Source organism: Talpa occidentalis, unplaced genomic scaffold (genome assembly GCF_014898055.3).
Source record: "Talpa occidentalis isolate TD23 unplaced genomic scaffold, MPIMG_talOcc4v2.1 talOcc4.4, whole genome shotgun sequence".
NCBI lineage: Eukaryota > Metazoa > Chordata > Mammalia > Eulipotyphla > Talpidae > Talpa > Talpa occidentalis.
Genome location: NW_023604295.1, coordinates 18409697 through 18436028, shown reverse-complemented (window position 1 = coordinate 18436028; position 26332 = coordinate 18409697). Strand labels below are relative to the sequence as shown.

Sequence of the window (26332 nt, the reverse complement as noted above, 5' to 3'; positions counted from 1 at the left end):
GACTATCTAAAATTTTACTTTCTACCTTAGAGTCTCTTATATCTTCTTAATAAACTGCCCATGTATAATTGTAAGTATTGTTAGTGATCCAGCACAGTATGTCAAAATAAAAGGAATTTGACATTTTCTTAGGGAAAAATACATCTTCTTGTGGTAATTGGAAAAATGCTGCAGAAAAATAGTTGTCAAAAATAAATCTCTAAGCCCAATCATATTTTTATAATTCTGTTCATAGAATTTCCCTTAAGGTTTTGTCTTAAATGTTTGCTCTTTTTCAGTCATTATTCAACCTTTTGGAATTTAGAAGATTAGTTCTGAATTACAAACCTCCTTCCAATGCTCAAGATTTACCCCGAAACCAAAAGGTAAAATTATAAAAGATTTTTAAGAGTATGTATGTTCTTCATATTCTTTTATCTATGCTTGCCTTTTGGGTGTTTGCCTCATCAGATCTCATGTTTTATCAGATTTGTCAACCATTGATGTTAATTGCTACAGTAAGTTCCTGTTCTTTGTCAGTATATTGCAAAAAGGATTTTTTCCCTTCACTTGTACGTCAGTAATATGCCAGTGTTTTATTAGTATTATTATTATTTTAAACAAATGTTTAAGATTTGTTTATTTATTTATACAAGCACTGGGTACAGTCAGAAGCACAGGAGGGTGAGAGAATTCACCAGAGCTAGAGCAGGAAACAGAACAGTCAGACTGACGAAGTACACTGCTGAGGGGAGCAGCGGGCGAGTCAGGAGAGGTCTGCGCGTCATGTGGGACCCTCGCCAGCGGCTGGGGATCGAACCGGGGCTGCTGAGGCTGCAGGCAGCCTCGCAGGGGAGGCCCAATATGCTAGTGTTTTAATGTCACTTAATAATTGTATTTTTATCTTCTTTTGAACTGTCGAATTTCATAGGTTATAATAGATAGTAGGCTTTCCTCAATGGTCTCAAAAATTGTGTGAAAATCAAAAAAACTTTTAAATTGTTTCTATATATGAGCCCTTTAAAAAAGTAGTTTTACAGTGTCCTCACAGTACAAATCTATGACTTCTGTTTTGTAATTTAATATTCTTAGGCAGACTAATTTGACAGCACAGACATCAGGGCCAGATTGCCTGGGTTCTGGTTGTGGACCCAGAACAAGTTACTTGATCTGTCTCTCATTTTCTTTATCTGAAAAAGAAGTAATGGCAGGTATTTCATAGAGTTTCTATAAAAATTAAGTGAGATAAAATATATCAAGTGCCTGCAAGTGCCTGGTACATAGTAAGTACCAGCGTCATCTATTGTTAGAGTTTATATAGCTTATATTCAGTTTTTAAAAAGCAGATATGATTTGCATGCAGAAATTTATACTTAATAGAAATGTAGTACAGAATTGATATGTTTTTATATAATGATCTTGTCATAAAGAATTTATAACCCTAAAGAATACTGGTCACAAAGACAAAGAAATTAAAGTTTTAGATTTTCAGCTCATTTATGAAAAATCTAAAACTTACAGAATGCTAAGGTATCAGCCTTCACCACTTTGTGAAACACTGGATTGGAGTTCTTAATCTGTGTTAGAAAAAAACAAGAAAAAGAAAGAAATATAGAAGTTGGAAAGAATGAAATAAACTTTTGTGTATATGACTTGTCTAAGTAGAAAACCTTAAGTACTGTACAAGGAAATAAATAAAATTTGTTTATTATTCCTAGGTCCAGGAAATGAGTTCAACAAGGTTACGCAATACAAGGTGGCATTGGAAATCACTTGTATTTCTAAATATTGCCAAACACATAATTGGAAAGTTAATTTAAAAATACCTATAATAGCATAAGATATGGACTGCTATGGATAAAGTACACAAAAATAACATGAAAAACTGTAACACCGAAATAATTTAAATAGATTATATTCATGGATTAGAGAATTCAGTAGCTTATATTCATGGATTAGAGAAGTCAGTATTATTAAAATACCAGTTATCTCCAATTAAGTTGGGAGATTCAGTATAATCCAGTCATAATCTCAGACTTTTTCATGAAAATTCACAAACTGGTCCCAGAATTTATGTGTAAAATTTTAAGCATGTAGAATGACCATAGACATTTTATAAAGAGGAATTAATTCTCATGCCACATGATCAAGACTCTGTGTTATTGGCAAAAAGATAGTTCTGTCGATCAATGGAACAGAATAGTGTCTGGAAATAGACCTACACATTTAGGGTTAATTGATTTTAGTCAAAGGAAAATCTTTTTAACTACTGGCATCATAGATAGAAAAATAAGTTTCAACTCATGCATAGCACTATGATTAGAAAAAAAAACAAAACCATAATGCATTATAGACCTAAAAGGGAGAACAAAAAATAAGAGCAAATGTTGTTGTCCTTGGTTAAGAAAAGATTTCTCAAGTAGGCAAGCAAAAGCCTTAAAAACATGATTAATTGGATTTCATCAAAACTGAAAACTTGTTATCTTTTGAAAATTTCATACAAATTAAAAGACTAGCCATGAACTAGGAGAAAATATTAGAAAAATTTATATTAGATAAAGAAATTATATGATACAATTATTGTTTGTTGTGGTATATATAACTTATTAATACATTGAGGAAATTATTTGATCTCTGTTCCTCAAAAAGATACACAAATTTTAAGTAACTACATGAAATTATTTCATCTCTGTTCACCAAAAAGAAAAACAGATTTTAAATAGCTACAACATTATTAGTCATTAGAAAAATACAAATTAAAACTAGGGATGCCACTATGTACCCACTGGAGGAACTGAAGTTAGAAATACAGTACATATCTGGGCCTCCCTGGTGGTGCAAGGAGTTAAGATGCAACCTATGAAGCTATCCACATGAGTTCGGTCCCTACCTATGGAGCTACCCACATGGCGCAGCAGACCTCTCTTGGCTAGCCTACTGCTCCCCTCAGTAGTGTATTTTAGTCAATCTGCCTGCTCTGTTCCCCACTGTCTCTGGTGAATCCTCTGCCCCCCCCACCCCACCCCCACACCCCCCAGGCTTGTACCACAGTTCTTGTAAGCATGAATAAATTTTTAAAATATATATATATTTTTAAAGATTTATTTATTTATTTATTTATTTATTTATTTATACATGCAAGCACTGGGTACGGTCAGAAGCTTGAGAGGGTGAGAGAATTCACGAGAGTCAGAGCGGGGAGCAGAGCAGGCAGAAGGACCGAAATACACTGCTGAGGGGAGCAGTGGGAGGTCTGCGCGCCATGTGGGACCCTCCTCTGGTGGCCGGGGAGCAGCCTGGGGTCGAACCGGCGCTGCAGAGGCTGCAGGCAGCTTCGCAACCCAGCGCTCAACCGCTGTGCCACCGGGGAGGCCCTAAAAATATATATATATAGCCCATATCTAAGTGTTTGAGGAATGTGGACCTTGAATTTTGTTTATTACACTGCCTGTGGGAATATAAAATTCTTAAAAACATCTACCATACAACCTAGACATTTTCTCCAGGTTTTTACTCAAGAGAAGTGAAAGAATATGTTCACAGAAAAACATGTATGCTAATATCCATATTGCTTAATGGATAAACAAGTTGTGGTGCATCTATACAGTGGCATACCAATCATGATAAAACAGAAAGAATTATTCATGTACACAATTATATGGATGAAATGCAAAGTAATCATGCCAATTTTAAGAAGCCAGATGTGGGCCTCCCTGGTGGCACAGGGTTTAAAGTCTCAGCGTTATCAAGCTATCACCAGTCACTGTGGCATAAGTTTGATCCCCAGCCGGGGAGCTGACCCACATGGTGAAGCAGAGCTCTCCTTTCTTGCCTGCTGCTCCCCTCAGCAGTGTATTTCGGTAGATCTGTCTGTCCTGTTCCCAGCTCTGTCTCTGGTGAATTCTCTCACCACCTCCCACGCCGCACCTCTGGCCTACACCCAGTTCTTCTATGCATAAATAAATAAATCTCTCTAAAAAAACAAAAACCAGATGAAAATGAATACATAGGGATTGATTTATTTTATATAAATTCCCACAACTATAAAATGACTATGGTTGCCTGTGGATGAATAGGGAGGGGAGTCAAGGATGAAAAGACTTGAAGGTGTTGGATAGGTGTGTTATCTTGATTGTGGAAATGTTTTCATGGATATATAAATATGTGAAACTTGTGAATTGTTACACTTTATAATGCAATTTTTAATGTACATTATATTGTGTATGTTATACCTTGATAAATCTATTTAAGAAAAACACAAAGGGTAGTGTTTGAATAGATTCTATATGTGGTGATATTTGATAATTTAGCCTAGTGTAGTAGATGCTGTTAGTATCATTTACAATTTTGCCTTTTGAAATTTGAAAAGATTGTCTAGCCATAAGAATTAGCTAAAAGCAAAAATGTTTATTATGTTAAAATATTTCACTCTTGGAATATGCTTCTCAGAAGAGTTTTATTTAATGTACAGAAATCATTTATTTTGTCCTTATTTGTCAAGGAATGTCTCAAAAACTGCATTGACTAGTTTTGATAAAACTAGTTTTATAGTTTTGATAATGCCAACTATGTAACCTTGGAAAAACTTCCTAATATTTAAATTCTGTACAAACTGTATCTGTTAAAATTGTTATTGCAAGAGCTACCTATAATAAGAACTGCTTGTCTGATTTTTTTTTTCCTTAAAGCATTTCATTAAGGTATATGAGTTACATTGTTTTAAAAATATTTCCTTGTTTTAAAATGTTTATGACTGATAATATTGGGTTGTTTTTACTCTTTCTGGAGGGCTTGTTAATCAACTGGTTAGAATTAATCACTGTCTAGTAAAAATGTGTGGAAGAGACAGAAGTTGTTGTCTTTGCAAACCTTACAGTTTTACTGAGAAGCAAGTTAAGATTTTAAAGTACACTGGGTGGTACATTGGTGTAATGTTAGGATTTAGTCTAATTGCTTATTAAACTAATGTTAGGCTAATAACTAGGATCATCACAGGATAGTGGCAGTTGGTAATTCCTTACTGAGTAAAATACATTCATTTCAGTAGATGTGGAGTTTGTTTGGGAAGGCTTCATGGAGGAAGAGGGATTTTTGCTTAAATGGTTTATTGAAGAAAAGTACTTCAACAGTGCCTGGCACGTAGTTAACATTCGCTGAGAGTTGGCTGTTGTTATTGCTGTCCTCAGCAGCAGCTGGGCGTTGGTGAATGGAAATGACTATAATAAACAGACTTGAGTGAGGATATTCTTGGCTGGGTAATGACATGATTTGCTATGAATATATGGCATTTATGCTGAAATTGTGGGTTTAGACTAGGTCCTATGCTGTTTACAAGCTCAGCTCTTGAGTCTCATAGATTATTTTTAAATTAAATAACACTCTTCCTTATTTAATTGTGATATAGAAGTGTTAGGCTCATCCCTAGTCGATATCACTTAGTTTAATTTTTGGTTAATTTAAAATGATTGTTTGCCAGTAAAGATTTTGTTAATCTTCATTTAAGGTCTTTCTTTTTTTCCTCAAAGGAGCATCGGAATTTGCCTTTTATGCGTGAGCTAAGGTATCTATTTGCACTTCTTGTTGGTACTAAAAGGAAGTATGTCGATCCATCAAGAGCAGTTGAAATTCTTAAGGATGCTTTCAAATCAAATGATTCCCAGCAGGTAGTGTTGTTGAGCTTCCTTGTTTATTAACTATTTGTAGTTTATTTCATCTGATCTTTTCTTCCTTAAGCCCTTTTTCAAGGATACATGTCAATTGAGGATGTTATTGTTCATTGTGATTAAAAATTAACTGCCATCATTTAAAACATTGCTCATTTGAAGGATTTACTTTCAAGTACAGAAAAAGTAATAGTGATCTTGAAAGTGTTAAGATACTTGAAGCTGTAGTTTTATTATAATTGAAACTGCAAATAGAAGTAAGTAAAATTAAGAATGTTGACAAATGTAATTAAAAATCTCAAATATGTGATAAGCTAATGCCAAAATAGTATAATTGTGTTTGATAATGTCTATTTTTTTGCTAGCAGGAAAAGCTTTCTTAATTACATTACCTTTGTTATTGTTGCTCTCTTACTGATCACCCCCCAACACAAACACTGTTACCTAATGTTATTTAGTAACTTTTTAACTCATTTCTTAGAAAGAATATTGAGAATTTTTCTATTAAAATAGAAAATATCTGTAAACCAAACAATGTTTCACATATAATTTGAGACGTCAGAGATTTAAAATAGAAAACAGAAGAGAATCAATGAAAGTAGCAGAGAATAAATAGGAATGTTGGAAAAGGTGGCAAATAAGAAACAATGGACAGAAGATGAAACATTTCAGAATATTTTCTAAAAGCCACTACACTTGCCGTGAAATATTTTTTCAGTGCTTGGGTCAACATAATGTGTGTAAGTGGAGGTGATGTTTAGAGGAGGCTACTAAAAGATGTCTGTTTGATTCTGTAAATTTTGCTGTTTTTTTTTTTAATTTACCCCATATGGCAACAGTAAATGAACATAAGGGATTCTCACACAAGGATTATTTTTATTTGTGGTCTGCATTTTTGCTTCCCTATCTATGTTTTAGTGCCCGTTAGGTTTTATTCATCCCTAAGGTTTTATTCATACTCTTATTGGTTACAACAATGTTTAACAAAAGTCAAAAGAAATACTCCTACATATGATTCCAAACCTCAATTATTAGACGCTCGTCCCTCTAAGGTTTTTTTTTTTTTTGGTAATAGCATTTGTTATTGTATTCAGTGTGTATAATCTTTATTGGTTTTGTGTATACAATTAAATTTTTAAAAGGACCTAGAAACTATTACTCTTAGTGAAGTAAGTCATGATGAAAATAAACCCTACCTAAGCTCACTCATGTACTGTATAGAGAAAACAAATAGATGAACTAAATAAAGGAAAAATAAACTTTTAGATAAGACTGCTTATTCATTATCAGAAAGGAAGAGGAAATGGGAATAAGTAAAACAAGTTAAAATGATAAAATTGGGCTTTTAATGGTGGACTTAATGTAGCATATATACATGTTGCTTTTTAATGATGCACACCTGAAATTTATGTATTACTGCAGTGTTTGGTGAAAAAAATAAAGACATTTATGTTCCTTACATTTTCATCTGGAATTGCTTTTTTCTTTTTTCTCCTTTTTATACTTTTTGGTTACTTTTTAGTGCTGAAGCTTTCTGTAGATGTATAATGATCTTTGGGTATCTTATTTAAAAATGAGGCAGCACAGGTTTCCCTGGGAGGCTTATATGTACATAGATGGACTTTAGTTTTGTTAGGAAAAGCAAGGAGACAACCTTCTTTTAGGTTGTTATGTATTCTAGAATGCCAGAATGCAAATGCCTTTGATTTGGGCTGGTAGTATAGAACAACTAGATTTCTCCTTGTTGATTCTTTTATTGTAGTTGCCCCTCAATTCAGGATCATAAGGGTTTGATGCTTTTCTGTGCCTGAATACTGAAATCTGAAGAATGTTAACGACAGATGTAGATTTCACAAATGAAATAATCATTATTTTTTTAAGTTAATTTATTTCATATTGTTCCTAAAGATATCATATTTGGTAATATGTGAGTCTTTTGGGATACCCTTTGGTAGAGTGTTGTCAATTTTAATTATCTCTGTTTTAATTGCATTTGGTAGTTTGGTAGTTTCTTTTTTTTTCTCAATGAAAGTAGGTAGAATTCTTTTGTGCTTGCAAATTTTAGATTGCTAAAAATGACAGTAATTATTGTCTTCCGAAGAGTGTTGTGATAGCTAGGAAATCTTTTTGTTTCTAATTAGACATAACCTTGAAAGATAACTGTAAAGGCAGGAATGGACGCGGTGCAGGTTTTCTGATCCCATGCAGACCGGGTAAAGGAGGAGTCAGAGTCCTCAGTGGTTTCGCAGGTCTTTTATTGGGGTTCAGCGGGTATATGGCAGGCAGGGGTGCTGGCTGGGGGGCTGGGAGGCTGGCAGGCCTCCCAGCCCCCAGCAAGTCTTCACTCTATCTGGGCTCTCTAGCGCTCGTTCTGCTGCTTCTCGGCTTCTCTTTCGGCTTCTGCTTCGGCGGCGGCGGCGGCTGCTGCTGCTATTGCTGCTATTGCTGCTGCTGGCGTCCCCGTGACACCGCCCTTAAAAGCACAGTCTTAGCCCAGGTGAATCCCATCTACCTATGCCCACACCCTATTCCAGGTGCCCGCCATCAGGCATGCATTCAGGACAAGGATCCATCATCTATCCTGATGGCCGGAGGGCAGAAAAGCCTGACATTTTCTTTACCCTACAATAACTAAAGTTATAAAAAAGGGTGGAAACTTGCTTCAAGGTGTTAGTTTGATAGAAAGTTATTCTCTCTGGCAGGTAGCTCTCCTGTCTGGCTATGATTATACAGGTGTTTCTTTTCTATGTGTTTTCTATGTCAAACCTTTTCCCTTTGCAAACCAGTTGCAGCAGCTCTCCTGTCTGCTTGTGACTATGCAGGTGCCTCTCTTTTTCTTTCTTTCTCCTAATAAACCTGTCCCTTTAAAATGTAAAAAAGAAAAGAATGTTACTCTTTCACAATTCTAGGGTCCAAAAGTCCAAAAATTTGAATTACATGTTTGTTTGTTTTTTTTTCCCCCATAAAGTGAGACCTAGTCATAGTGATTATCAAAATAATACTTTTTTGGTAAAATACTGATTTTATACTCTGGATAAATTATATATATTCATTAAATGTGAAACATTTCATATGATGACTTTGTGAGGAGTCAGTCATTATACATTTGAATGATTGGCTATGAATTTTATGTTGCAATATTTAGTATTTTTATAATTAGACTTAGATATTGACACAACTTTTTCTTTCCACAGCAAGACGTGAGTGAATTTACACACAAATTATTAGATTGGTTAGAAGATGCCTTCCAAATGAAAGCTGAAGAGGAGACGTAAGTTACTGTCAAATTTAGTGATGGGGTTTTAGGAGACCAATAAATAATACAGTCTTCATCTGTGTTCATTTCAATAAAGAAATAGGAAACTGGGGTAAATATATGGGAGCTCAAATGTTATTGTATTGTTGATAAGCTGTTTGGGACTTGTGACCACAAATGTTAGATAACTTTAGATTTCCACTCGAAGATTAGAATCTAGCTAACAAGATGAAAGAAGTGATTACTGAAAGGGCTAGTTCCAGGTGCCTAGTTCTTGTTTTCTTACATTCAGCAGTCATTTTCATGAGGAGACATGCGTGGTTGGTGAGGACGGATGACAGAGTGCTAATTCTGATGAAGTCCTCTTGCATGGACCCTTAAGGACAGGGATATGCAATTCCTCTGCAGTGTTGCCTTTTTATTCTCTTTCCATTAGACTTGCTTATTTAAAATATATAGTTAGTCTCCTTAGAGGAGGATAGCCATACTCTTTCTAGGAGGGTCATATTCCAGCTCTCATGAGGCCACTCTCCTGACACCAACCATTGGTTCCTTTGTGAGTAGTCTTAAGTCATTGCTGGCCTACTTAGGATTTGCTTCCATGGTCTCTGAGATGATTCTACAAGGTGTGCTACTTAAACCTAGAATACTGGTAGAAATCCAGGGCTAAAAATTCTCTACCTTTTCATTTTTCTATTTTCAAATTATAGTCAGCCTTATTGTTTAGTAAAAAATCATTATAATATGATCTGCAATGAGATTAAAGTAAAAGATCTCTACTTATACAATCTTAACCATTAGATGCCTCCAAACTTTAATATAGACCTCCTCTTCCCAAGGAAAAATTAAATCCTCTCGATCTTTCAAGGTAAAGTACAAACCAAAAAAAAAAAAAAAACTTAAAAATCAAATTCTTTGCCCTGTGGTTGCAATCTAACAAAAATGAAATCATTTCCAAGTTTCTCAGTTTGCTCATCCTCAGCTTACAAGGCTGATGGTTATGTGCTTGAATAGAATTGGCCTTCTACACCTAAGGACTGCATTGTTTCGTTTGTTCATTGTTTCATTAGTTCAGGCCTTCAACTGTATGCATTTCACATGCTTTCACTTTAGATGTTGAGAGGATTATTAGGACACACATGATTGACCTTAGTCTTTTGAAATTCTGATACAAAAGCAGAACTTCAACCCCTTTGTGCAGTTGTTATATTCTGAACCCAGTACAATCCAAACTCAAGTAGTTGTTGCCAAAGATTGTATGAGAAGCTTAAGATAATGTGGTAAACAGGGAAATCCTTTGGTTTTAATCTTGACAAGATGCCTGTTATTAAGGGCCATTGGTTGCATGTGACTACCCGTGAATTTATGCTAAGTTGGGAGAAATCGCTCGAGGTTAATTATGGACACTAAGTCTACAATATCAAGGGGAGGGATGTGTGTTCCATTTTGTGTAAATTGTCTCTGTCTTAAAATGTGGCATTTGAGAATTGCTACTTTCTTGACATCTTTACACATTTGTTTACAGCCCTGGCACCACCCTCTCCTGTCCACCAAAAACTGGGTGCATTTTTCTGATGAAGTTCCGTTTAGGGTCCCTGGACTTTGTCGGATCAAGCTGATGACAGATTTTTGTGTCACAATCTCTTCATGTTGACTTCTATCTTCTCTTCATATTCGTTTCATAGGGGCAATCCCCCCATCAGATTCCTGAGCTGAATCTGCTGTTGGTGCTTCTCTGACCCTTAGCTCCCTTCACGCTGTGAGATTCCCTCTCTGTGATAGGCCCTTTCTTCAGCTTCTGAAAGTCCTGGACCTTGAGAATATCCCTTCCTGCTACATCTTTTTTTCTGGGTGGGATATTCGGCTATGGTTCAGTTACATGAACTTAAATATTTCATTCTTACATACAGTTAATGCCTTTGGAAGAGTTGGCTGAATTTCTAGCAGTTTAACCTGTTTGGTCTCTGCCTCATTTAAGACCAGACTTGTTGGATGGCTCTCTTCTCTTCCTGTTCTTTTTTTTTTTTTTCTGGCCCGTATTTCTTTATCCAACTTGTTACTCTGATACTGTATTGATACATCCCTTATAAATAAAAGTTAGTGAAATCTGTTAAAAGTATGTTCAAGTAATTTATAATTCTGACCTGCCTTGCCTGCTGTCATCTCCTTGGGTTGGAAGTTTCCATCAGGATTACTGTCCTAACAGAAAACCTGTGTGTGGACTTGATCTAGGCTTATCCATTCTGGTTCCTCTCTAGTAAAACTCCAGTTCTCTGTACCTTAGTGTTGTGATGCTAAACATTTATTGAGCATATTCTCTCAGAGTGTAAACTGTATCTGTATTCCCATCTGTGATAACTGAGTGTCTTTGAAGTTTTTTCTTTTACCTAATGTTCCTATTCTTCCTCCCAAATCCATCCAGATTTTTCATAACCATTTCATCTTGTCTTCATCAGAAGACTGTCCAGTTGCTTTTTATCTGTAGATTTACAGGAGTGTCACTTGACTGTTTCCTGATTTCTTGTCCTTTTGAAGGGACCATTCTGTTTTGATTTTGGAGATCTTGCTCATTATTTTGTTGTTAGTTTTCTTGGGTTCTAGTTATCTTTTTCTGATCTAGTAACTAACAAATTATCTCTCCTTTTTCTAAACCTTAAAAGAAGCTAAAATTTTGTCATTTTATCTGAAATCTTTTTGGGCAGGGATGGCTTATTCAGCTGAACTTTTAAGCCCATTTGAAATAATACCCAATTTGTTTACTTTAGTTTGTTCTTTATTGTTTGTGGTGCTAAAACTGTCTTTGTACCCCTGTGCCCTGCCTCTCCGTAGCAAAGCTTTCCAGTTGTGCCATGACAGACCAGATTACTGGTATGTGAAAATACTGTCCCTTCTATGATCATGGAAAGCACATCTTTATATGCCAGCATTTTCTTCACGCACTGTCTACTAGTGGCGTTGTGAAGATTGGAAAACACTGACCCTAAGCATCCTAAGTTTTATTCTATTGGCTGCTCTAAGCTTTTGAATTCTTTCTGTGCCATACAATTTGCAAAACTAGGTTTTGTACTGATGCAAGTTTACTTTAGTGATTTCTTTTTGTCATTGATATTTACATCAGTCTAGCTTTTTTTTTTTTTTTTCACCCAAGTGTAGTAGTCTCATGCCTTTTTAATTACTTTTCACTTGTATTCCTCATGTTACCTTTGATTTAACCATAGTCTGGGTTCCTGAGATTCACAAATTAAATGAATGAACCACTGAAAGGTTGCAGTGAAGAATGAGGTAAACAATTTCTTTAAGATTCCTAAGAAAGCAGGTTCCTCAAAAGATTAAAAACAATTACCATTCAACTGAAGGAATCTTTCCACAACACAGAGTTTTGGAGTCATATTTGAGTTCTCTTTTCAGCTGGAGCACTTACGAGTTGCATGGATTTGGGCAGTGGCTAAACCTACTTAATAGTTTTATTATCAGTAAAATAGAAGTGATAGTATCTCCTCTTGTAAGTCATGGTAGGCTAGGTGATTCTGTGGCAATAGTCCCAGAATATTGGAGGCATATATCATACCTGTTTGTCCAGTGAGTATGAACAAGGGGCAGAAGCTTTACCTCATCGCATGCCTCTGGGACCACCGGACAGTGAGAAGTGCACTGGCTCTCAGGTTTCTGTCTGGAAGTGCACACTTAACTCTCATTCACTTTTTGTTAGAGAAAGCGGAACGTGTGGTCCATTTAAGTTTAAAGTGAGTGGCAACAGCTCACACCCATTAAGATGGTTGCCATAAACAAACAAATAAAACAGAAAATTACAAGTGTTGGAGAGGACATGGAGAAATTGGAACCTTTGTGCATTATTGGTGGAAATGTAAAAATGGTGCAACCCATATGGAAAACATATGGTAGTTCCTCAAAAGGTTAAAAACAATTACCATTCAGTGGAAGGAATCTTTTCACAACATGTGTGTAGAGAGATCATCATATTGTACACCTTAATATCTTATGGTTTTGTCACTTATAAATCATCAAAACCAAAAAAGAAAAAAGAAACTCTGTGATTGAGCATTTATGTTTGGTCTGTTTCTAATACAGTCTTGAAGAGATATTTGCAACCTATGTTCACAGCATTAATTACATTTATGAAAAGATGGAAGCAACCCAAATGTCCATGAATTTGATAAAGTATGGTATATATTTATATTATATATAATTTATGCATTTCTTGTGCATATTTTTCTATTATTCATGCTTTAAAAAGAAGAAAATTTTGACATTTACTACAAATAACCATTCACAGAAACACTTGAATTGTATGTCACTTATGAATTATCAAGAGTTGTTATTCTCATAGCGAAGGTTGCATAGTTGGAGGTGGGGGTTAGGGTGGAGATATGTAGTTGTAATAAGAGCAGAGTTTTTGTTTTGCAAAATGAAAAGAATTCTGGAGGTTGGTCGCACAACACTGTAAATATTCTTAGTACTGCCAAACTGTGCACTTAAAAATGATATGGAAAATGTTACATGTATTTTATCACAGGTTTGTTTTTTTTTTTAATTTAAATAAAAACCGGGTGGGTAAGTGCATCTTACACATACCTAAAAGTGGAGGCCTAGAGATCTTTCTGAGTGGCACTACAGAGTACCGTACTATATCTCCTGGGTTGTTGCAAAAATTTAAGTGAGGTACTTCCCACCAATTGTTTTAATGATGAAATGATGATTCATGTAACACATTTATCAAAAGATAGTGTCTTTCCCTTTTTAAAATAAAATCAGTTTTATAAATTCAAATACAAAAATTCATGAAGAAAATTTCTGCACACACTTATGGATATAACACCCTTTTATATAATAAGCCCAAAATATACTTTGTGTTTTCAGGTCACAGAGTGCAAAACATAAAAAGAAAAGATTAAAAAATTTTCAATTTGTTTTCTTCAAGAAAAAGCAAAACTTGTATGTTAAACCATTTGGAAAATTCACAACTGGGTAATTTTATCGTCAGTGTGAAACTTCAGAAAAGGATGGAGTAACTAGCTTATCTGAGTCAAAGCTCCTTCACTTACGATGATTGCTATTTTTGGATGGTATGAGCTCCTCTACATAAATGTGGGAAATGACAAAAAAAAACATTTTGTGTAAATTTATTTTGATTAAGAGTGACTTTTCCTCTTTCCCAATAAGTCCAAATATGCAAGTAGTAAACAGACTAAATGTCTGAGATTGGAATATATAATGATAGTAGAAGGAGTAGACACTAAGTGAGAACAGACTGTGTCAGGTCCATTTGCAAGGCCATACCACAGAGTAACTTATCTTAATCTTTACAACAACCCTGTGAGTTCAATTACTGTTTATTGTCCTCAATTGACAGGTGAAAAAAATAGTAAAATAAATTTGCCCAAGATGATATCGTAAGTAGCAGAGCCCAGTGCATGATAACCACATAAATATTATCATCTTGGTATGTACTGTTCTTTTCATGTTTTTCCTAGTTTTATTTACAGGTCCAAAATTATAACCACATTTGTATTTTTTAACATGCTTTAGGGATGAAGAGAAGCCAAAGAATCCAATGGTAGAGTTGTTCTATGGAAGATTCCTGGCTGTGGGAGTGCTAGAAGGTATAGTTACACATGCTTACTTCTTCCATTGATGGTGACTATTTGTTGAGTGACTCCTAATTTTAATTTAACTTACTCTGTCTGGTAATTTCTGCTGCATTGTTGCTACTAATCCATTATATTTGACAGCACAGAACTGAACAAAAAGAAAGGTGTAGAGTACATTGTCACATGCTAATCGATGCTTAGTTAATGTTACCCTGACCTTTCTGTGAGAAGGCTTTTGTAATTGGGATACAAGGATCAATAGAATAATTGGTTGACCCTTTGAAAATAACATTGGAATTGAATATTGGGCTTGTGTGATACTCACTTTTTTTGAGGGTTTCAAGTGTATATAGGTTGAAAATTGTGCTTGGCAATTTAGCATAGTCAGGGTATTGTACAGTTCCCAGGTGTTTTTTTGTTTTTTTTTTTTATTGTGATTATAAAATTCTTTAGACTCTAGTATTAAGAAAGTTTTACTTTATATCTTTTGAAAAATCAATTAAGAGTAATGTTAATCTACCTGTCCTAAATATCTATAAACAACATCAAATCTGGCCCTAACTAGACACTCTTGTTTTTCTTAACCAGGGAAGAGAACTGATTGACTAGGTGTGCTTCATATAATAATATAATGCTAAGTCCCAGAGCATAAATTAACTTTTTTTTCCCAAATTACCCAATGTGTTAATTTTGAACGTTTACCCAGGTCACCCAAAGTATAGAATTTTTTTTTTAAAGATTTGTTTATTTTTACAAGCAATGGGGTACACTCAGAAGTGGGGGAGGGTGAGAGAATTCACCAGAGCCAGAGCAGAGAGCAGAACAGGCAGACCGATGAAGTACACTGCTGAGGGGAGCAGCAGGTGGCAGGAGAGGTCGGCGCGCCATGTGGGACCCTTGCTGGGCAGCCGGGTATCGAACCTGCGCTGCAGAGGCTGTGGGCAGCTTTGCAACCTTGTGTTCAACCGCTGCGCCACCAGGGAGGCCCACCAAATTATAGAATTTTGAAAATTGGTTTTCCTTCAGGATCTTAAGTAATGGATTCCCATGCAATTTTGTTTGAATATAGTTTTGTAGGCTGGAGTTGAACAAAAGGCAGACATTATTAACTCAGGATTTAGTTAGATGTTTAAATTGAGTGTCAGTACATTTTTTGTTTGCCTCAAATGTTAAGTATTTGTAATACAAACAGTGAAGTATTTCATACATAGTAAATTCTATTTCAATTTGGGATATCCATACTATCATACTGATTTTTATTTGAATGGAACACTGTATCTGAAGCATTAGATTAGCTCTAATCATATTGTGACTGGGCACTATTTGTAATGCCCTTCATGAACATTTCTGCCTATATTATCTTGATTCTTAAAAATGATTGTTATTAAAACACTTAGTGTTGAAGTATTTGTATGTGTAAATTGTTTCAAAGCTATTCTGCTGCATAAATAGGATTTTAATACATTTCAACATGAACTGTATGTTTACTTTGGTAAAAGAAAGTGACTTTAGAGCATTTAATCACTTTTACATATATCTTACTGTTTTCTAATCACCAGTGTCTCTTAGTTGGGGGTGACTTTGTTATCAAAGTACTCCCATTGCAAAAGTTCCTCAGCTTTTCCAAAACTTTTAGTTCATTGACCCCTCCATTTTGTTCCTCTCAAACCTTTTCTTCGCTTTCTTCCTTGTTCATTATGATGACTCTTATAAATATAGCACTTCCACCAAGGCTGTTTTACAAACCTCATGAAATTACTCTTCTCCACTCTGCTTGTACTGGGGATCTGAATGTTCCTGGGGAAAGTCACACAAAATGGGCTAACTGTTACAGATCATGAATTTATAGTGACACTAAGCTTAGTGTCCCAAACTTGTTACCCTGTCTGGTAGTCATGCATTTTTGTTTAATCACTGTTCTCTCTCCTATTTTCTGTAATAGCACTTTCGATCTTTTCTACTCATTTCAAATATAATTTTTTTGCCTCTTCATTCTCTGAGAAAGATATTACCTCAGGGTTCATGGTTTTGCCATGAAATGAATGAACCTAACCATGGGCCTAAGGCCCTACATCTGATTTTGTGTTTTCTTAACATGACTTCCTCAAATACAGATATTTGTATCTAAAACCTCAGGCTCTATAATCTGGATGCATTCCTACCCCTACCACATTCTTACAGTTTTCCTTTTAGATAATAAATTATTCAGCTTTATATGAAAAAAAACTACTCTATATGTGCTCAGATCTCATCTCTTCATGTTTTCACTCAGAACTTTATCCATGATTTTGCTTTTTTCCTGTATCTTCAGTCTTGTCAGTATTCAGAGATGGTCTCACAGCAATAAAAACAAATCTATTTTTGGGCCTCCCTGGTGGCGCAAGGGGTTAAGTCACAGCACTACGAAGCTATTGCCAGCCAGTGCAGCATGAGGTTGATCCCTGGCCTGGGAGCTAACCCACATGGCGCAGCAGACCCCTCTTGTCTCACCTGCTGCTTCCCTTAGCAGTGTATTTCAGTTAGTCTGCCTGTTCTGCTCCCCACTTTGTCTCTGGTGAATCGTTTCACAACCCCCCCCCACTGGCCTACACCCCAGCTCTTTATGCATAAATAAATAAATCTTTAACACATATTCTTTTCCAGTTAATCTTATTCAGAGTTAATTCCCTTTAAAGAGAGGTATTTTTTTCACCTGCTGCTTCCCATTTATTTTAGTCCACCCCACTTTTTGCTTCTACCTACACTTCTTATTGAAGGGATTTTTAAAGGCTGTTGATTCCTACTAGAGTTCAAGTATTTTGGGTTCCCTTCCATTCTCATACTGAACTCTTACCAATTGCTCATGCTGTTGACTCGCTTCTTCCTCCTCCTCCATCTTGCTATTCTTAAAAATGCTTCTTTGACTTCTATGGCATGTGCCATTTTTTATACCTATGCGGTTACTTCTTAATATATTTATAGTTTCTTCTCGTTCATATAAAATTAAAAAATCTTAGTACTGAGCTTAGGTCTTCTTGCTTATTTTGTCTGCTAATCCCTAGGCAATCTCATTCACTCCCTTGATTTCTGCTATCAATATACTAGCAATTCTCTAATAACTAGCTTCAGACCAGAAGGTTTATCTTACAGACTCATATACAACTTTCTTCTCAACTTGCAATCCCATGGGCCATTTTAAATCAATGACTCTCACTGTTACGTTGAAATGAAGAAAAAAAATTCCTGCTATTCTTTTAGTACATAAAAATTAATCCAACTGTTTGTTAGAAGCCAGTGTCATCTTTGATAGCTTTCTTAATCCTATCCACCAGTCTGTCTGTGAGTCAGTCAAGTCTTATTGGTCCTTTCTCTTTTGTGTAGTGTGTGTGTGTGTGTAACATCACCTATTTTTGTATGCTTTCATTGTTAACACCCCACTTGTCGTTACCTTTATTATTAGGTGGACTCTGCAGTGGTTTAACAATTTACCACCTTACCACCCACTTATCACAGAAGCTGTAAGGTTGTTTCAGAGACATAAAACTGACCATATTATTCCTGTATTTAACTCTGCAGTGATTTTTCATTATACTCGGAATATACTTAATAAACAAATCTTAACATGGACCACAAGTTTTTGTAGATTTCTGCTCCCTGCCTGAGATTTCACTGTCATCTATTCTTTGCTGCTTCCCCAAGCTATAGTGTCCTTCCCTGAGTTCCTCAAACAGGCCACATTCTTAGCACCTGGCTTTGCATGTGCTGATACTTGGCCAAGGTCCGCAGTGCTGCCTCTCCCACCCTTTCCTGCCTCCCACCCCCACTAATGTAGCTTACATGTGTTCACCATTCAAGGCTCAATGTCAAAGTCAATTGCGATGGATGTTTTCAACCTCTAAGACTGGGTAACCTCCCCTTTTTATACTCTGTCTCATCACATCTTTTATAACACTTAGTAAACATTTATTTGGTCATAACTTTATGTGCATTGAATGTGTAATATCTTCTAAAAAAGGCTACAAGTTTCCTCAGCTTTTTTTTCTTCACTACTGTATATATTCTCATTGTTTAGCATAGTATCTTGCCTTTAGAAGGTATTTTTTGAAAGAATAAATGCACAAACACACACACACACAGCCGACAGAAAAATTGTAGTTCAGAGTTCAGTACTCTGAACATTACCTGGTAATAGTTACCAGGTTCAGGAGATATTGGTATATACATTTGCTATCAGTAGATTACTAAAGGAACTTTCCCCCCCTCCTATAGGTAAAAAGTTTGAAAATACTGAAATGTTTGGTCAGTACCCTCTTCAGGTCAATGGATTCAAAGATCTACATGAGTGCCTAGAAGCTGCTATGATTGAAGGAGAAATTGAATCTCTCCATTCAGAGAATTCAGGAAAATCAGGCCAAGAGGTGAGTTTAGCATCATCATTATTCCTCTTTCCCCCCAGGCCTTTTCTGCAGTGCTGTAAAGCACACTTCAAGGCTCTAATTTATACAGCTACCTAATAATTGAGATAGTGCCCAGAAAATGTGTTTGCATTTAATTATGGTCATTTAGACATATTTAGGAAACCAGCACAGTCAGTATGGTCCATAATCTTTGTTAAATTCTAGACTTAACAGATTATCTCCAAACATTTTGTTAAAGTTTTCCTTTAGTACATTGTTCAGTCTTTTTAGACTTTTCAGTCACTGTAACATGCTAGTCGTGAAAGAAGAAAAACACTGATATTAGGGTGGAATTGTCAGGGCCTAAATAGCTTCAGGCTCCTTTTTGTATAAATTGCTTTGTGATTGCACGGAAGAGCAGGTGAAAGAACTTGCTTTTTCAATAAAAATAATTTTAAAAATATCTTTTTTTTTTTAAAAGATTTATTTATGCATACAAGAACTGAGATACAGACCAGCGGGGGGTGTGTGTGTTGGGCGGTGGCGGGGGTGTGTGTGTGAGAAGATTCACTAGAGACAGAGTAGGAAACAGAACAGGCAGATTGACTGAAATACACTGCTGAGGAGAGCAGCGGCTGAGACAGGAGAGGTCTGCCTTGCCATGTGGGGCAGCTCTCTGGTCAGGGATTGAACTCATGATACAGTGGCTGTGGATAGCTTCATAGTGCTGTATCTTAACCCCTTGCACCACTAGGGATGCCCAATTTTAAAAATACCTTATAAACCTACTTATGTCCACTCACCCTTGTCTCCATCTCTGGGTTTCCATCCAACTATCCTTATATTCATCCATCTAAGAATGTCACTGTAATAGAAAGCAAAGGATACATACAAAAATAGTCTTTGTTAAGCAATTATTGATAGTTGCCTATTTGTTTTTTTTTAAAGGTTTATTTATTTATGCATACAGGAACTGGGGTACAGGCCAGAGGTGCAGGGGGTGAGAGGATTCACCAGAGACAGAGTGGGGAACTGAACAGGTGGATTGACTGAAGTACACTGCTGAGGGGAGCAGTGGGTGAGTCAGGAGAGGTCTGCTGCGCTATGTGGGTTACCTCCCTGGCCGAGGATGAACTCGTGCTGTGCTGCAGTAACTTCAGATAGCTTCATAGTGCTGCAACTTAACCACTTATGCCACCAGGGAGGCCCGATATTTGTCTATTTGTAAGCTGTGTGCAAGAAGATAGGGATCTTCATCTGTCATTTACTACATTTACTACATTTCTGTAGTGGATAGTATAGTGACAGCATATAGAATTAAATAATATATAATTATTGACAGACCTAGATATTTTTAAAAAATAACATTAAGGGGTCCTCCTTGGTGGCACAAGGGATTAAATCTCAGCACTATGAAGCTACCGGCAACCACTGCAGCACAAGTTCAATCCCAGACCAGGGAGCTGACCCACATGGCGCAGCAGACCTCTCCTGTTTTGCCCACTACTCCCCTCAGCAGGCAGTGTATTTCAGTCAGTCTTTCCCTGCTTTTAGAAGAAATGCGTTCACAGCAGAGACATCCTTTCATAAGGGATGGAAACAATTTTCTGGACTTTTCATGATTTACAGAGACATATACCTCCAATTTGGGTCATTTCATTTCTGTTGCCAATGTAGATTAGCATGAATAAAAATACATAATTATTTAATTTTAATGGTGACATTTATAAAGTATTACAATAAAATATGAGTGTAATAGTTCTTCAAATCTACTTGTTGGAGTATCATAAAGTGGAGCTAAGAATATTATTCTGAGGTACCAAAAGTCTTCTATGTGATAAATATGGGGTATATAAATATGTGTACGTATATATATGTAATATTATACATACATACATATATGTTTGTTTTTTCTTTTTGGCAGGCTCATTCCATGTTTTATTTTTACTTTTTTTTTTTTTTAATTGTGCTAACATTGGTTTACAACACTGTATGTGATTTAAAGTTGCAGGATCATATCCTTCAGTTGTATGTTATTTCCCCACACCCATTTTGCTGTGATTTAGAACTAGTTAAAAACATTCTTGGCCAGTGCTGTAGCGAGAACAAAACAAATAAGCAAACTTGACTCAACAATGTTACAACATAGATCCATTATTAGATCGTTCATACCTTTATCCGGTCCATTTCAGGTATTAGCTACATAAAATGAATTTCTTAAATTTCACTTTCAGTAAAGATAAGCCAAGTTCTACTCAAGAAATCTCAATTCTAGTAATCATTATCATTTGGGTAGGGAGAAATACTTTTGAATGACCATTTATTTGTATTAGCTTCATTTATAGAAGTAACAACTTTTAATAACCTAGTCAAATTCAGTTTTACTGGTATGTACTGCTCCTACTTTCTTTGATTTTTGGAATTAATTTAGTACATTCATAGCTTATTGAATAGCTGTGTGGTGGCATTTTGTAGAACTTGAATATAGTGTATAATATTAGTATGCAGCAATTTCTTTTTGCAGTGGTACATTGCATGTCTTAAGTAAACTGGAAGCATTATATTATTTTTTACTTCTGTAATTGAGTCAGAAGTTTGTTCATTTTTCTTTTTCTAAAACTTCAAACTGTTTTATGAAAATCACTTTGACATTCTGTTTGTTGTATTTCAAGCTCAATTGTGCAGGGTTATCAGAGTTCATAGTAATAGGGCATTTAGTCTTCATCATTTTAAAAGATTTTTAAATATATTTGTAAGTAAAAGCTGTATATATAACATATCTTTTTCTTAAATTGTATAAATCCCAGTAGGAAAATTAAATGTAAAAATGGAAATTACCAGTTTCCAGTTATTAGTGTGATCATTTATGTTGTAAAAGTATTTTTTTTCTTTTTGTGCTACATTTTACTTTGTAACATCTTTGACAGTGTGGTCGCTTGTATTAAGTTCTGTACTTAGTAGTGATAATTTAAAATAGTGCAGAAGAGATAAAGCTGGAGTTGCCAAGCCTTGATTTTAATCAGTGTCTTCACTTTTTGATTCAAATTCTAATGTAAATGTTATCTTTTAAGAAGAACATTGTTAGAAGGTTTTTCTCTTTCCTGGCTGTCTGTTGTTCCCTTTCCTGTAACTTTCAAAAAGTGTGAAAACTTGTAGGGATAAATTGTTTTGTTGCTTACCTATTTATTTGTGACATCAGCATTGTGATGATACATATAAAAATATCAGTGCTAATATCCTGTGCCTAAAATGGCAGTGGCTTCTGATTTCTTCAGATTGTATAACTCTTTCATCTTTTCTTAAAATTGCAACACAGAAAGAAAATAGGTGCTTTTAAGGTTTTTGTTGTTTTCTTTTCTATTAGCATTGGTTTACTGAGCTACCACCCGTGCTGACATTTGAATTGTCAAGATTTGAATTTAATCAGGCATTGGGAAGACCAGAAAAAATTCACAACAAATTAGAATTTCCCCAAGTTTTATATCTGGACAGGTATGTTTTGATATCTACATGACTTATTTTTAAAATAATTTAGTGATCAAGTGAAGAATTACTGTGTTTAGAGAGATTTTGCTGAATTTCCATATAATTCATTTTTATTCTATCCCCAATGTATGTAATACCATTTGTGAAGGAAAAAGGAATTCTCCCAATATTTAGAAAATTATAGATAGTGGGAGTAAAGTTATAAGGAAGAAAAAGACTAGGATTCTCTTTGTATTCATATTATAATTCTGTCAAGCTATAAAAAATTTGGCTTTGTATTATATGATGTTTTATTATGAGAATTTTGAATTCATCTTGTGGCAAAGCTAGCCTTAACATTGAATCTACTTCATGAGATTTGAAGATATTAATGATTACTGTTTTTCATTTAATTGATAGATACATGCACAGAAACAGAGAAATAACAAGAATTAAGAGGGAAGAGATCAAGAGACTTAAAGATTACCTCACAGTATTGCAACAAAGACTAGAAAGGTATTTTAACATTTATGAAATTGAGATGATTATAAAATGTCATGTATTTAATGAGTAACTAGATCTTTAAATTTGCTTTGATTTATGGTTCTAGGAGTAGATAATCAATTCTGGGTTGATATTTTGCTTGAATAGTTTTGAGTTTTGTTAGAAATTTTAAAAATTCATAGTTGGCACTAGAAGATTATTTTATTATTTGAAATAAAATTTTTTCACTGTAGATAAGTAATGCTCATGGTGTTAAAAATTAGATATAATCTTAATCTGTAATTAAGGTTTCTTCTGTGAGATTTAATACTGCTGTTGAGTTCCATTAAAAAGAAGGATCACTAAGCTTTTCTTCACAGAGAGGGTACAGTCTCAAATGCCTACCCGGGCCTCATGGAAGCATTTTTTTTCCCTTGGCAAAATAATGGAGGATGCTTGGTATACTTGTCACAGGATTTAATAGATTGCAATTATGACACAAAGGAATTTTTTTTTTTAATCTACTCAGTGAGTCCAGCAGTTTTGCCAAGAGGCTAAAATTAAACAAAAACTCTTAGAAACCTTTAAAAATGTTGGATAAATGGTTTGATTTATGGTTAATCACTAGTACACACTAAAGGAGCTTTTTTTCCCATTTCATTTTATTTTTTTGCCTTATAGTTTGACCAGTTCTTATTCCCATCTACCTCTTAGCCTCAGAGTCTCACTTTGTTTATTATAGCTTGATAGTTTTTGTAAATATTTTGGTTTGTCAAATTATCTATTAGGCTTTCCTGGTGGCCTAGGGTTTTAAGTCAGCACTATCACCACTGTGGCCTGAGTTTGATCCCCAGCCAGGTAGCTAACCCACATATGGCATAGCAGACCTCTCCTGTCTCGCCCTCAGATTCCCTTTATCTGCGTATTCTGCTCCCCATTCTGTCTCCTCTCACCCTCCATACCTCTGATTTGCCCCAGTTCTTCTATGCAAAATAAATACATACATACATAAATAAATGTTTATTGCTACATAAACATCCAATATTTGTTTTTATCATTCTGTCTTGCTTACTACACATAATTCTCTCAAACTTCCATTAGGCTGTAAATGGCATCCTTTTATCTTATGGCTCATTTGCATTACATTGTACAGATAGACCACATTTTCTTGATCTAATCCTCTTTCAGTAGGCACCTACATTGTTGCCATGTCCTATTTACTGTAAGTAGTGCTGCACTCATGACGTTTTATAAAGAAAGGAAGTGAGAGCAGATTTCTAGTTGCCTGAATTGAACAGCCAAAATGGGTAAAACAGGTGAAGACAGTTAAAGGTACAAACTTCCAAATAAATAAGCAGTGAGGCTGTATGTATAGCTTTGTGACTATAGTTAGTAATATTGTTGTGCTTAATTGAAAGTGGGTAAGAGAGTAGATCTTAAATCTTCTCATCATAAGAAAAACATTTCTACTATGTGTATGTGGTGTTAGATGTTAACTAGTCTTTTTGTGGTTGTCATTCCACAATAAATACAAGTATGTTATCCACTTCAAACTGATACATGTTAAATGGTAACTAAAATTGAATTTATATATTAAAATATAGTAAATTAAATATATTAAACATGTTAAAAATATGTCATACCTGAAATATAAAAACAACGGAACCAAGTGAAGTTTAAGCTGGCAAAGAAGGGCCCCTAGAGGACACTTCCAAGGAGAGGGAGTAGCTGCTGTTTACGCTCATGGGGCGGTGCAGCACATAAAATGGTCTCTGTATTGTCTACAGCTTCAGATTGTTTCCAGAGAAGCCAGAATCTACACTATCAAATTTTCTGTCTACAGGCTAAAATGTAACCTGAGAGATGGTAGTTTGCATGTCTAGTCTAATCTATTCCCATGTCTTAGTGTTAATCTGAAAACTAAGTCTAGAATTTTTCATTCAAAAATAATATATAGTTTTTCAACAATCTTTATTCTTAAAAGATTTCAGAATCATATTGAAAAGTAATCAGAGGTAGGAGGATAATATAATATTAACCACCATCTTGATCATGAGACCAGATGACGGAGCTAAAAATAAAGTCTCTGGAGGAGGTGTAACTTCAGTTTTCATTTTCCTACTGGAATACAACTGAGAGTAACATTTAAAATTTATTAAGAGTTTATACATATTCAATCTTAATCAGCTTTGATTGTCTTCCTTTGGAGAATAATTCTTGAATATATATTCACTTTTACCATCTTCATTTGAAACCAAATGGAGCTTCATTGTTGAAGATTTATTGAAGTGTTTTTTATCATGTTTTCTAACAATTATTGAAAAAAAAAAGAAATATGCTTTATGTACAAAAAAAGCATTCACACATGTTATGGTCAACAGATATTTAAGCTATGGTTCGGGTCCCAAACGATTCCCCTTGGTAGATGTTCTACAATATGCATTGGAATTTGCCTCAAGTAAACCTGTTTGCACTTCTCCTGTTGATGATATTGATGCTAGTTCTCCACCTAGTGGTTCCATACCATCACAGACTTCAACAAGGTAAAAAGTTTTCTTCTTACAGGAGACAGCATTGTTGCCTATATTGCATAATAATGTAATTGATGCCTTTTAAAAAGTTTTATAAAATGTGTGTTGGGATTTATTTTAGTGAACTCTTTAAAAGTTATTCACTTAGAAGCTTATGTGTTTCCTGGGTGGTTCTTTCATCGTTTAATAAATTTTTTGATTATAGAGTGAAATTTTCATTTTCTTTTCTTCTTGGAATACTTTTTTAGATTGTTTTGGCATGTTACATGTTTCAGCCTTTATCCATGAGAATAATACTGTTAAATTAGACATTTTTTCTGTAATGTAAGCTGGGAAATATTAGCCAGAGATGATCTTTATAATTTCGTTACACATGCAGTTTGTTGGTTTTGCTTTTGATTTTTTTAGGTAAGTATGTTTAAGCCATTTCTACTATAAATCTACAGTTTTACTCTTATAATAATGTTGTCCTGATATATTAAGACTCTCAGTAGGATATTAGATTAATCCAAATATTTCTCTCTTTTAAAGATCTTTTGTTTTTAAAATGATGGATGATATATGTTTGGCACAATCTTTATCCAGAATTGCAGTGTTGAAAGTTTAATAATAAAGATTTTGTCTTTTAAAACCACAGCACAACAGAACAACAAGGAACTCCTACTACAGAATTGCCAAGCACATCACCTGTATCAGTAACTGCCATTTCATCAAGATCCATAGTACACAAACCATTCACTCAGTCTCGGATACCTCCAGATTTACCTATGCATCCAGCACCAAGGCACATAACAGAGGAAGAACTTTCTGTACTAGAAAGCTGTTTACATCGCTGGAGGACTGAAATAGAAAATGACACAAGAGGTAAAAAAACTTCTAACACTTCTGTCACCTTGGATGGATGTGAATAATGTTACAATTGAATAGGGAAATAACCTCTGGATTTATACATATACGTTGTAAGCTATTT

The 26332-nt window shown here is 35.1% G+C and overlaps 1 protein-coding gene across 6 annotated transcripts in view; it reads left to right on the top strand.

The window, feature by feature from the left end:
• Window positions 1-26332, top strand: part of USP25 (ubiquitin specific peptidase 25) — a 108965-nt gene that overhangs the window by 48855 nt on the left and 33778 nt on the right. For 4 of the 6 annotated variants that reach the window (XM_037525080.2, XM_037525084.2, XM_037525079.2 and 1 more), the window contains 9 exons: window positions 279-365; window positions 5505-5642; window positions 8837-8913; window positions 14446-14519; window positions 18756-18904; window positions 22248-22375; window positions 22769-22864; window positions 25213-25374; window positions 26000-26226. In XM_037525080.2, coding sequence (XP_037380977.1) covers window positions 279-365; window positions 5505-5642; window positions 8837-8913; window positions 14446-14519; window positions 18756-18904; window positions 22248-22375; window positions 22769-22864; window positions 25213-25374; window positions 26000-26226 — 1138 coding nt within the window. Of the gene's footprint in view, window positions 1-278; window positions 366-5504; window positions 5643-8836; window positions 8914-13823; window positions 13983-14445; window positions 14520-18755; window positions 18905-22247; window positions 22376-22768; window positions 22865-25212; window positions 25375-25999; window positions 26227-26332 lie in introns of those variants that run through there. The other 2 variants (XM_037525081.2, XM_054700350.1) reach the window with 2 other exon arrangements.